Here is a 13,436-nt window from a genome sequence, read left to right on the forward strand (position 1 = left end):
TAGTGGAATTTCCGCTTACGTAAGTTCCGGTAACATGTAATATCGTAGTCAAAACGTTAATGCACAGGCTTTTGTTCTGGGTGAAGGATATTCCTTTTCATAGAATTCCGGGGATGGGAATATTTACTGTATAGTCTCAAATTTTGCAAATGCAATAACCTCTAGGAAATCAATTATGTTACTTGAGAGATATTTGAGATATTCTGTAAACAGCATGTTGGTGTGGTATCTCTACAGGCTTACACTGTGGCGCGAGATGATAACGGGTTCCCGATCACTCAGTAGAAAAATCAGTCGAATTCTCTACTTTTATATTTCTATACACTTGAGAATGCAATAATCTAAAGTCACAAAAAGTAGTCTGAAGAACTGCCCTCAAGCCAGTGATGCCCTTGTCTATGTATCTGAATAGGCGATTGAGTCAGATAAGTTGCACTTACGTTTTTCCAGATCTGTCACAGAAACTTGATTCTTCACATTGACATATTTTTTTTCCTCTGTCATTCTGATCTCATATGCTGTAGGTGCTGGTAATGACTTGCCATATATTCCTGCATATACTGAGGAATCAAATCTTACCTTTGACAAAAATCAACTTGTTGGTTTTTGACGATTGTCATCTTGCCATCACCAATCACCCCTACTGTGAGATAATGAAGGTGAGTGTGTAAGTGTTAGAAAATAATGTAATAATCAGACTTTGAAGGGTTTGTGTGTTCATTTTGTGTGTAATCTTTATGATTACTTGGGTAAATTGGGCCTGGTACACAAATTCAGATTTTTCAATTCGTAAATGATTGTTTTCGCTGCTGTGGGGCGAGTCCTCGTACCTCCAGAATCACCACTTTTCAGGAGACCCCAAAATGAGTTTTTTTTTTTAATTACAATTGCATCATCAAAAAGAGCAATGTTTTAAATGAGTCAATAATTTGTAAAAATAGCACCCACGTTTGGACTGACCAATTGATAAGATCTGTGGGAAACAATATGACTTGTCAACTTGTGACATAGTAGGTTCCCAACGACATGTTGGAGACCCCACACACAATTCCAATAATCTCAGGACACGTGTTCCTTCAAATAGAAAGAAGAGCAGAAAATTCTCAGTCAGGGCACCTGTTTGACTGTCTGCATTCTGTTCCACATCATACTTCATGGGGTCATGACTCCAGAGACTCGTCTTTCTTCACACACAAAGATTTGGGGTGGAAATACTGAATATATGTTTATTATTTGTTAACTCGGACCTTATCGGGACAACTCCAGTCTTGACACATACATGTCAGAAAGATCGTTTCAGAGGGAAACCTTAACACATAAGAAAAGCTGGGCCATTAAAACAATGTTTTAACATTGTGTTCAACCAGGACACAACCCTCTAATAATGGAGGCTACTCGGGGGCTCGAGAGCAGGGGTGTTCAAAGTCAGTCCTCAGAGGCCGCTGTCTTGCCTGTTTTCCAGCTCTCCCGGCTGCAACACACCTGATTCAGATGATGGCTCATCAGCCAGCTCTGAAGCAGCATTAGAACGACCCTGATTATTTGAATCAGGTGTGTTGCTCCCGAGAGAGCTGGAAAACAGGCAGGACGGCGGCCCCTGAGGACCGACTTTGGACACCCCTGATCTAGAGTAACTTTTTGTGGTTCAGCTGGTCCGCCCAACTTTTTTTTTTTTTCTTCTTCTTCTTCTTCTTCTTCTTCTTGGTTGCGCAACCGCGAAAGTTAGTTGCACCAACATTTTTGACCACATCACATTCACAGAGCTGCTAAGCTATAGAAGTTCACTTCTGGAAAAGTTCATTTTAATTTTCCTACTCTTAAAATTCTATCAAAGACCATTGTAGCAGGACTGCACATAGGAGTCTTTTATTGAATGGATATGTAATATTATCATAGACAGACAGACAGACAGACAGACACACACACTTTTTTCAAATAAATGCAAGACCCCAACTAATGGCTAAAGGTCATTTTCAGGTGAAGACATTTAAGGACCAAAATAAAAACAAATTACAGTAAATATTCTCTAGTGCGGACTCGAGTTTGCGCTGTCCAATTTGTCGTGATAACAAAAATTCCTCATTTGGGAAATTAGCATGGTACATGTCCTTCATGAACCTGCAAATATGTTGACAAAATGCACGTGTAACAACACAATCAATAAAATACAAAAATATATTGTCCAAAAACTGTTTATATAACAAAAACTGCAATACAGGTGTGTCCAAAAAAATCACAACAGTAAAATATGTACAGTATTTTAATGTTTACTTTTTTCTGTCTTGGGAAAAAAATGTGTCTATTTTGGATTGTTTTGTTGGATGCATTCTTTGGTTTATGACAATGTTTGCCTGCGTGTCATACAGTTTTCTTGCTAGTTGCAAGTAACTGTCCCGTTGATCACCGATGTCTGGTAATTCTTGGGCATACTGAAGGATTTTTTGTTGCCATTTGCATTGCTTCCTTGCTGGATGGTGGCTTGTCATCAGGAGTTGAATCGATGCCTTGTTTTTTTTAAAGTTTCGTAGATTTGTGTCTTTCCGACTCCAAGTGTCTGCTGGATGTTTTTAACTTTGTGTCCGGCCTCGCTCAAACGGATGCATTTCACTCGCTCCGCTCCAGTCATTACAGTTCTTCTACGTTTAGATGATCTACACGACGTAAGTGAATAAAGTTAAAATCTTTCGCAATTACAGTAAAACGCACGCCAATAAAAAGTCACTTACACGTCATCATTTCGAATCTGATGAATGAAAATGGCGAAGCGAACATGTTTCTTCTGTCGTGTCGAGTGGGTGCTGCTTTTAAGCTAGTGCTGCGTTCTACACGACATAAGTGAATCAAGTTAAAATCATTCACAATTACAATAAAACGCACGCCAATAAAAACTCACTTACACATCGTCGTTTCGGATCTGATGATCGAAAAACGCGAAGTGAAAACGTTTGTCTTTCCGTTGCACCGGGTGGGCGTTGCGTGTATTTCAGCTCCCGCGGCATTACGCCTCCATCCGAGTTACGGCTAGTGGAATTTCCGCTTACGGAAGTTCCGGTAACGCGTAATATCGTAGTCAAAATGTTAATGCACAGGTTTTTATTACGGGTGAAGGACATTTTACTTTTCATAGAATCCGGGGATGGGAATATTTACTGTATTAAAAATATCACTCGCCATAGCTACACTTCAACAAGCCATTGCTGTTTATATTCCAACAAGTATTAACTACTATTATGACAGTAATGCCAAAGTGCAGTTTCAGAGCTTTTATCCATTACATCCAGTAGTTCCAGTTCAGCTATTTTGTGTTATGGATCTGATGCTGGAAGTAGAGAGGCATTAGCTCAGAAGCCCTGCTTTTGTTTACGTTTTCTCTACTGCCAAATCTGACAAGAATCCACGCAGGTCCCGCTGGTCACGCTCTTGTCCAGGATGTTGAAAGTGCGGTAATATGTTGTGAGACCGAGTCAATTTGTACTGTAATCCAACGTTGATTAAATCCACATGATTACAGTATCTAGCAGCAAAGTTAAAAAGTACATTTTAAAGGAAAAGGCACAGTTCGTCATCTCTCTCCGGAGGCCGCCCGAAACCGCCACCCTCGAGGTGGGGGCAACGACCGTAGGGACGGGTGATTGATGACCGTCGAGGCTCCAAAGTCCAAGAGGTCTGCTGGCAGACCAGTTGTTATATGGACATCCTTGTCATAAGGATCCTTTCTCATGAGCAATTTGAAACAGTAATTCATGCCTTTGTCATATCCCGGCTGGATTACTGTTATGCAGTTTGCTTTGGAGCCAACCAATCCTCCATTAAGTGTCTCCAGTTGGTTCAGAATGCTGCTGCACGCCTCTTGACTGGTAGAGGGAGCACATAACTCCTACACTGGCATCCCTTCATTGGCTCCCTATACATTTTGGAGTTCTTTTTAAGATCCTATCATTTGTTTTCAAATCTTTAAATGGCCTCGCTCCACCTTACCTCTCTGAGTTCCTCTGCCCCTAAACACCTGCCTGGTGCCTCAGGTCTGCGGACAAGACGTTATTAGAGGTACCAAGAACTCAGCGGAGGCCCAGAGGGGATTAAGCCTTTTCCGTTGCTGGTGCCTCTCTTTGGAATGACATCCCACTGAACATTCGGCAAGCCCCCTCACTGCCCATCTTTAAAACTCATCTCAAAACTAATTTCTGTTCTTTGACTTTTGACTAAGCCTGACTCAGACTTGATTTAGTTTTACTGTGTGTGTGCTTTCTACTGTCTTTGTAAATATATTGGTTTATTGTTTATAATAATAATAATAATAATAATAATACATTTCATTTATAAGTGCCTTTCAAGACACTCAAGGACACTTTACAACCAAAACAAGAACAATTAAAACTACAGATAAAATTATAAATAATAAAGGGAGAGATGAATTTAAACTGAATATGCGATTTTCAATTACGATTTTAAATAGTTGACGCCGGCAACATTGTCGTCGCGATGAGCCCTAGCCGACCCAGCCAGGCCGGCCAACAAGCCGTAGTCCGCGGATCGGCCGCCGTTTCTGCCGTTGTCTCTGCGTGGCCGGCGGGAGGACGACCAAAAGGAGGTGATGCCCCTGGAGCCATCAAGGTGGAAGCCCCGACAAGATCCGTGATGGATGCACCTCCAGGAAGGACGAGGAGCGACGCCCGGGAAGCGGTGCAGCGCAGGCGGGGAGCCCGACCACCGGAAGCGGAGCCCAAGAAGCCCCGCCACCGAGCACCACAGCAGTCCCCCCACGGGCAGACGGAGGAGTGAAAGGACGGTCCACAGCAGCATAGCCCAGACACAGGCCCCGTCGACCCCCACCACGGAGGCAGAGGGGTGGAGAAGGCACGGGGCCCTGTCCGACAGCCGAACAGGCAGGACGCCGAGACAGCGCGACCGAGGACAACCGTGCGACGACCAAAACCACAACGAATTGCGACAGGAGTGAAGGGTTTCTCCCATGATGAGAGTAAACCGTAGAAACGACAGTAAACCGTAAAAAAAAAAAAAAAAAAACCCTTAAAAAAAAAAAAAAAAAAAAAGATTATTGCGGGTGAGCAGCGGCAGCAACACGCGCCAGTGTTCACTCAACCCGGAAGTTACCGTTATTGTTGTGTATATATAATACTTGCGCCATGTAGAGCACTTTGTATACAGCGGTGGTTGTTGTATAAATCCAGTTGAATTGAGAGTTTCACACAGCCATGGCATACTTTTCCTGCATTGTTTCAATTAACTGGAAATGCATCAGAATAAAATAAAGCAAATGGTTTGAGCACTGTGTCTCAGAGTCATGGCATGGGAGTATTAGCCAATGACAATATTGTTCGTGCTTAGTGAATTAAGATTAAAAAATATGTCAATAAACTGGTGTGGTAAAATTAGCAAATGACATTTAACAACATCCATAGGTCGTTTTCTTCACTTTTTGAAATTTGCTTGCTTCTCTGCCTTCGAGTCCAAATTTTACCACATTCCAAAAAAACACGATGACGACAATTCCATTGTAACGACCCAACTGTCATGTTGTCGCCATTTGCATGACTCACTGAGAAGTGTTGGTTCTGTTACTTGTTTTAGTTTAGTTGTTTTTTTATTCCTATTTATGTTCAATTCTGACTGGCTTGGGAGGACTCTTTGTTGACATTTGAGAGTGAAGATGTAGATTGCTAAACTAGTTTCCCCATTCTATTTTTTCGCAAACTTGTGGCTGACTTTAAGACCGGATCACCTCTTTGAAGTGCTTGTAAAATATTATTATCCGTTAATCCATCCATCCATTATACAAGCCGCTTATCCTCATGAGGGTCGCGGGTGTGCTGGATCCTATCCCAGCCATCTTAGGGGAAGTAGGCAGGACACACCCTGAATTGTTTGCCAGCACACATGCATCTTAAAATCCCCCAGAAGCAGGATGTGTTCATATATCAGTATGATTTTGGCAAGATTTGAAAAGCCAATCAGAAAATTCTTATTGTATGTTGGACAGTAAATGGCAGCGCAGAGCACAGAAACAGCCCTGCTGACTTCAAAAAAAGTGCCTTCTAAACTGGTGATCAATGTGGTGAATATAATGTACATTGTTTCCATCAAAAAATAGTTTTTAAAAATAGTTGCTGTTCCTCCACCACGACCTGAACTTCTCAGAGCGTCCAAGTAAGAACATGCAGGCGATAATAGTTCTCGCATCGCACTGCACTCACCATTGCCAGCCCAAGTCTTATCAGGCAGAGAAAATCCAGGTCATTGGAAAGAAATAGCTCCCTCAGAATGAAGGTTTTGTTTGTCAACGACCGGGTGTTTAATAACACTATCCTGGTGGGAGCAGTAGGAGTGTGCAACTCCTTCAATCGGCAAGGTCAAGGAAGCTCCCTCAGCAGCTGGGCTTCCACGCCGCATTGGAGGAAGCATGGACGGCAGCATGGACGGCAGCACAGCCGAATCCCGGTGGGAGAGCCGACAATTGGTTGGAAACAGGAATGGACAGGATTCCCGAATGCGCCACAACGGACTACATCCGTGTGTTCAGGAATGAGCAGGGGACAGACCATATCTTTGTACATCAACAGTCTCAGCAAAAGACCAATCACCAGAAACAGAAAATAAAGCCGAAAACTCAAGATAGTCTGCACACAACGGCCCACTGTATCTTGAATAGTTTTTCTTTTCTTTTCTTGATGATGACCCTGCATTTTTTTTTTTTTTGGTTTGTTTTTTGTTTTTGTCACTTTCTGCAGCTTTTTGATGGCAGTTTATGCAGTCCTCGTATTCTGGGTCTCACAGCCTCCATTCTGAATGGAAAGTGTAACCCATCAGATCTTGAGCAGAAAATCCAGAATTTGGAGCAAGTCCTGAAGAGCAGCGCGGAAACTGCCACTGACCTTGTAGTTCTTGACAGGTCCTGTAATATAATTATTTTCATGATTAATATATTATGGAAATCAATGAAATAGTGTGGGATTAATATATTCACGATCAATACATCAAATGTCTTTTCTATTCAATTTATTCCAGATATGCCTCTCAGCCAAGAGAAGTTGTGCTGGACTGTGGCCCCTATCTGGATAAAAGTGGGCTCTCCTCTCGTCTACAAGTGGAGTTAGATGGAGCTCTTGACTTCTTGAATGATTGTAAGATTTCTGTTGCAAGAGAAGACAGGGGTCCTACAGTCGTCCCTCGACAGGTCAGAATGATTATATCATGTTGCTTTTAATTCATTCACTTCAAGCGTCTCCTGCCATCGAGTATAATCTTTTCACGGTGAGGTGTGGAGGAAGAGCTGACGCAGGTCCACTGTGACAAAAACAAATTGCATTGTACCAAAAACCTACACCTGCAAAACCTACAAACCAAGTGAAGTTGGGATGTTGTGTTAAACATAAATAAAACAGAATACAATTAGCTCAGGGAACATATGGAGGCAAATCTGTTCCCAAATGGGTGGACCTGTAAAACAGTTGGTGTCAATATTACTCAGATTTTTGCTATTTGCGGGGCATCCTAGTCTCTAGTCCCTGCAAATAGGTCAACCGTAAATATATTGTAATGTATAAAAAGTACAGCTAAAAGTATTTTTTTTCATATGTATTTTGTACAGAACACACAATAAAATGAACTAAAAATAAATCAATCAATAAATACAAGCAAACACAAATATCCAATGGCAGGAAAGAGTCCCAATAAAAATATGTGGTTGTCCAACTTCTATTCAAGAAATACAGTGAAGTGCAACAATTATATTTAATATAATAGGGCTTGAAGTAACATTTTTGAATACCTGCCATTTAATTAGAGTTCTGGCAAAACAAATTTGTTAGCTAGTTCTTTAAATACTGTTAAATATAGCTGTGGTGACTCAGTCTGGACACTGGATGGCACCGATGTAATGATGAACAAAGTACGTGACTGTCTTTGAATGAACAACAAGAAAATTCACAAAGGGCCCCTGAGAGGCAAACAATTGCGACCGTTGGCAAAGGTAGAAAAATGTGTTCACGTCAGGGTTCGTTCAATGCCGCATATGTACGAGAAATATTCGGTCAACGTACACCAGACATTCAACAACAGTTTTACTGTTTTTTCTGAGTTTCACTGCCTTCGAAACCACTCGCAATTGTCCTCCGCTCAGTGGGATATGGACTTTGAAAAAAAAAGGTCCCCTATTTATTTTCCCTATCCATTTTTCCTTAAATTGCCTGAAATTAATGCTAATTTTATATCATTGTGTAAAGGCTGAGTCCTTCACGTTATTCTACACTACTATTTTTATTATTATTCTGTGGAGGTTGAGGCCTTCACACACACGTTATTCTTCACCATTAACTTTGTTGTTACTTTCATCATTGCCATTGCAAACAGCTAAATATCTATAATAAGATGATAAAGCAATCGAGACAAGCTCGTTTCTCAAAACTTCTTAGTGTTAACCGGAATAACCGCAACACTTTTTTTTTCACAATTGATCGTGTCATTAATCCTGTTTTTAATGACCAAATCCATCCATCCATCCATTATCTGAACCACTATATCCTCACTATATCCAATCGGAGGGCACACATAGACAAACAGCCATTCACATTCACGATCATGCCGAAGGACAATTTGGAGCAGGGGTGAGGCCAACCTCCTGCGATTGACCCGTTACCGCAGGTGCATACAAACACACGTAGGCACACTCTCACACATGCACGCACACACCTATGCCATGATGAGCAACATCCATAACAGACCCTAACATGGACGAAACAGAAAAAAAATCAACTAAATACAAGACAACACTGAGATTGGAAAATCGAAATTCCTGCTTACCTTAGTAGGGGACCTGACACGGAGGCAATGATGCACGTTTGCACCGTGTTATTTTCTAGAAACATCACAATTGTAGCTCACATTTACCGTTTTAAAATACTTCTCCTGGCGCTCCAGATTCCCATTGTTTGACACTGCCATCTGTGAATTGCAGATCAAATAAACTTTGAATGACAATAAACCCCCCAAAAATTTTGATATAGCTCACCAGCTCTGATGGCAAGCTGCATTTGCAGACTGCTCACCGCTAACAACTTTCCGTGATACAGGTCATGCCACAGAGTAGATTAAAGGTCTTATTTATTTATTTATTTATTTATTTTTTACTCCCCTTATTTGTGAAAGTTAAACTAATCGGATTCTTCAGGTGCAGTGTACACCAACACAAAAATACATATTGATAACACACATACAGACACCCAAATCCTTTTTTTCCCCCTTCCATTTCCTAATACACCCCTCACGGTCAACTTGGGACCAGTCGGAGGACTACCAGTCGACTGGAATTGATTGGACACACCTGATTTAGAGTGATAAATTAACTAACCGTGCATGTTTTTGGAATTTGGGAGGAAACTGCAGTACCCAGAGAAAACCCATCCAGGATGGGAAGAACATGCAAACTCGACACAGGAAGGCCGAGTTAGAGTTTAGTGTTAGAGTTTAGTTCGCATTGCTGGCAGTAAGTCAGATTCATTTCCAGTGACGGTTGGCTGCCCTTTGCCACTGATTTTGTTCATAACCTTTATGGACAGAATTTGTAGGCATAGTCGAGGCGTTGAAGGGGTCTGGTTTGGTGGCCTCAGTATTGCATCTCTGCTTTTTGATGATGATGTGGTACTGTTGGCTTCTTAAAGCCAGGATATTCAACTTTCACTGGAGGTGTGCGCTGGCAAGTGTGAAGCGGTTGGGATGAAAATCAGCACCTCCAAATCTGAAATAATGTTCCTCAGTTTGAAAAGGGTGGAGTCCCCTCTTCTGGTCATGCAATCAGAGCTGTGGAGGAGTTTAAGGGCAGGATGAAGCGGAAGATCGATGCGGCATCTGCTGTGATGTAAACTTTGTATCGGTCTGTCGTGGTGAAAAGAGCTGAGCCAAAGGGCAAAGCTCTCAATTTACCAGTCGATCTACATTCCTACCCTCACCTATGGTCACGAGCTCTAGGTATTGACCAAAAGAACAAGATCCTAGATACAAGCGGATGAAATGGGTTTCCTCCGCAGTGTGTCGAGCGATCTCCCTTACAGATAAGATGAGAAGCTTGTTTATCTGGAAGGGGCTCACAGTCAAGCCACTTCTCCACATCAAGAGGAGCCAAAAGAGTCTTGACCATTGAATTATTTATTTATTTGTTTGTTTGTTGATGACAACCTCAAAATATATCTTCTTTTTAACACCGTCTTTGTCTTGTTCAGGTCTTAAGTGACTGCAAGGCTGTGCTGCAGGTGCTGGGGCCCTGGTGTGCAGACAAAGCAGCAGGCATCATGGTGCGTGAGCTCCAGAAGTATATCAAGCATGAACAGGGGGAGCTTAACCGCAAGTTTCTGCTCTTCACCGACACCATTCTCAGAAAAGTACATGCCCTCTGTGAAGAACATTTCTCTCCTGCCTCCTTGGACCTCAAGTTTGTCACACCAAAGGTTCTCCGTCTGTTGGAAATCCTGCATGAATACAAGCCCTTTGAGCGGCAACAGTTTGAGAGTGTAGAGTGGTACAACAACCGCAATCAGGACAACTACGTTTCTTGGAGTGATTCTGAAGAGGAAGATGAGGATGAAGAGGTGGAGACCAAAGACAGGGGTGAAGCCAACTTTCCTTCGCCATTCACCAACATTCTATGTGGAATTATCTTTGTGGAGAGGCGTTACACTGCAGTAGTCCTAAATCGGTAGGTTTACCCAAGTCACCCCTTGTTTGGTGTAAGAGGCAGTGTTTTCAGTGCAATCGATCAAAAAGGATCATAAATCCTGATCTGATTATTTTTTTCTGTACACATGTTCCACTCACTGATTGTTAGTACAGTGTTATAGCACAGACAAAATGCCATTTATAATTTCTGTGATATTTTGCCTTTCCTTTTCAGTCTTATCAAAGAAGCAGGAAAGCAGGACCCAGAGTTGGCTTACATCAGCAACAACTTTATTACTGGCCATAGCATTGGCAAAAACCAGCCAAGGAACAAGCAGATGGAGGTGGAATTCAGGAAGCAAGAGGAGGTATAAAAACACAACAAGAATACTAGCAAACCAAGTATTGGTGCACTTCACCTGTGTGCCATCTCATTTTTAGTGTATTTCTGTAATAATGACAAAAATATTCAGAAAATTGAAATGTGTCTCCTGTAGCAGCTGGATCTGAAACCTGGGCCAATATCACATTTAGACAGTTAAGATCAATATCATAAATAACACAAAGCTAAATATGTTTTAAAGGGTTGATTTGTTTTAGGGTTTGTTTTTTAAATATATATGTTGAGCAATGGTTCAGATGGGGGAAAATCTTAAACAATGCAAATTTTTATTTTACTACAGCCCTGAACAACACATTCAAACAATGAGGTTGTTGCAGCCTATTTCTCCATGCCCAATTAAAAGGGCAATACACACAGAAACAAGGAAACATGAAAAAAAATAAATGGGGAAATGAGATATGGTGCTAAACTGTGTGCCGAATAAAATGGACCAGAATAGCTGGGAATGGTGACTGCTCTATCTGTTGGCATAGTTTGAAGTCCTACACTGGATTATAAATGGATAATGATTTACGCCTAGACCACCTGAGTCAGTATTAGGGATGAACAGAATATAGTTGTATCGCTATAACCTAGTAACACATGAACGTTCAAAATATCTCAAAATCAACAATAAGTATTTTCCCCACTCGCAACCGCATGTCCAGCTTCATTTTTATGTTTGCCGTTAAATGCAGCACCAAGGCAAGCCAATCACAAACCCCAGTCATGGGGGCTGGGCCAAGACAGATGAAGCCGACCAATGACAAATATCTGAGAGCTGGAGCAACTCAGGAAGACACATCCACCTACAAACACAGAGGAGAATTTTTGTAGAGAGTGGATGGTAATGGATGTTATGTTACACCATGTTAAAAAAAAATCACTATAACCTTTTTTTTTTTGTGCATTTAGTAGAAATGTGACAAGTGGCCGCCATTTTGGAGAATTTTTCAAAATATGTGAAGAGCACTTAGATGCCATGTACATGACAAATTCTATTTCCCACACCGCTCTTCTCAGCTCAGCATGGTACTTGTGGGCACCAGGTAGTCCCGAAGGACCACGAGTACTCAGCAGGCTTGTTCTAAAAATAGCTCTCATGGGACATGGTGCATTCCGTGGAATGGTAAAGATTTGAGAATATAAAGGCTTGCAGAGGTTAATAGAAGTAGTGTTGCATATTGATATGCATCTGTTTCTTACCTTGTTAAATCATTGTTGGTGATTATTGTGAGAAATGAATATGATCAGTAGTTCAGCAATTTAGCGACTTTTGACTTGATTAATGATGCAAAGGTTCCCTTTGGCATGGAAGTACTTGAGGGTCAAAGAAATAAATTTATGTTAAGACACAAGCAGGATCATTTACCTAAAATACACACATTTTTAAAAATTGGCCGACGACTGTATTTGAGAGGCCCATATATTTGTTTCTTTGCTAGCGATAATTCCAAATTTTAAAGTCCAGTGGTACCTCCACTTACGAACGTCTCTTCATACGAAATTGTAAAGTTACGAAACGCCTCAACAGGAAAATATTGCCTGTTGTTTTGAAAGAAATATCAAGATACGAAAGGTAAAAATACAGTATGGGCCGCTAGTCGCAGCAGATCAGAGTTTCCTGAAAGCAACATACTTATATGTCATTGGCTATTACTGAGCATCTTCCTTGGCTAAGAGGGACTTCTACCATTTGTGTCTACATGTGGAGATGGATAGATATGTCGATGCAGCATCCCCGTCATTCGCCCCTCGGGCCATCAGGCGTTCCGATAGTTTTATGTAAATGTGAATCACCCAGAAAAAGTGCTCACCAGTTGGGCAATCGCTCACTATGCATTTTCAAAGGATTGGTAAAAGCCAACAAAAGCAAATGTCTTTGGATCAGTTCTTTATAAAACCCCAGGCAAAAAAAACACTCCTGAGAGAGAACATGAACTGAAGAGGGCAAAAAAATGAGATTAAAAGTTAAATTTTGGGGGCCTTTTTGGGGGGCCTTGGAACGGATTAGGGCATTTACATAGAAAACGTGTCTCTACTTAAAAAATGTTCTGGTTAGGAAATTTCTTACAGAACCAATTAATTTCATAAGTATCCATATTTGGAATCGAGTAATCTCATAAAATGAATCTCAAGTAAAAAAAAGAAAAGAAAAAAAAACCCACTCAGGTGTGACCATGCACACGCTTTAACGATGGCAGCGGCGGGGAGTTGGTTCACAGCCTTGACCAGGTAGCCTTATTTTGAATATTTCCTGATCCCGTCAGCTTTCACAAGGAAGCCATGACACTGACAGCTCAGGCAAATGCTGAAGAGACAGCCAAAACTGTCCACTCATTTTTTTCTTCACCAAAAAAAAAAAAAAAAAAAACAGATTAATGAT

The 13,436-nt window shown here is 41.3% G+C and overlaps 1 protein-coding gene across 2 annotated transcripts in view; it reads left to right on the plus strand.

Annotated features, from left to right (window-relative positions):
• The window catches only part of dicer1 (dicer 1, ribonuclease type III), a 103,479-nt gene that overhangs the window by 12,815 nt on the left and 77,228 nt on the right, over positions 1-13,436 (plus strand). For both annotated transcript variants that reach the window (XM_019869994.1, XM_019870003.1), the window contains exons 6-10: positions 525-659; positions 6,750-6,910; positions 7,027-7,195; positions 10,236-10,708; positions 10,904-11,036. In XM_019869994.1, coding sequence (XP_019725553.1) covers positions 525-659; positions 6,750-6,910; positions 7,027-7,195; positions 10,236-10,708; positions 10,904-11,036 — 1,071 coding nt within the window. The remainder of the gene's footprint in view (positions 1-524; positions 660-6,749; positions 6,911-7,026; positions 7,196-10,235; positions 10,709-10,903; positions 11,037-13,436) is intronic.

Source organism: Hippocampus comes, unplaced genomic scaffold, assembly GCF_001891065.2.
Source record: "Hippocampus comes isolate QL1 unplaced genomic scaffold, H_comes_QL1_v1.1 scaffold388, whole genome shotgun sequence".
Taxonomy (NCBI): domain Eukaryota; kingdom Metazoa; phylum Chordata; class Actinopteri; order Syngnathiformes; family Syngnathidae; genus Hippocampus; species Hippocampus comes.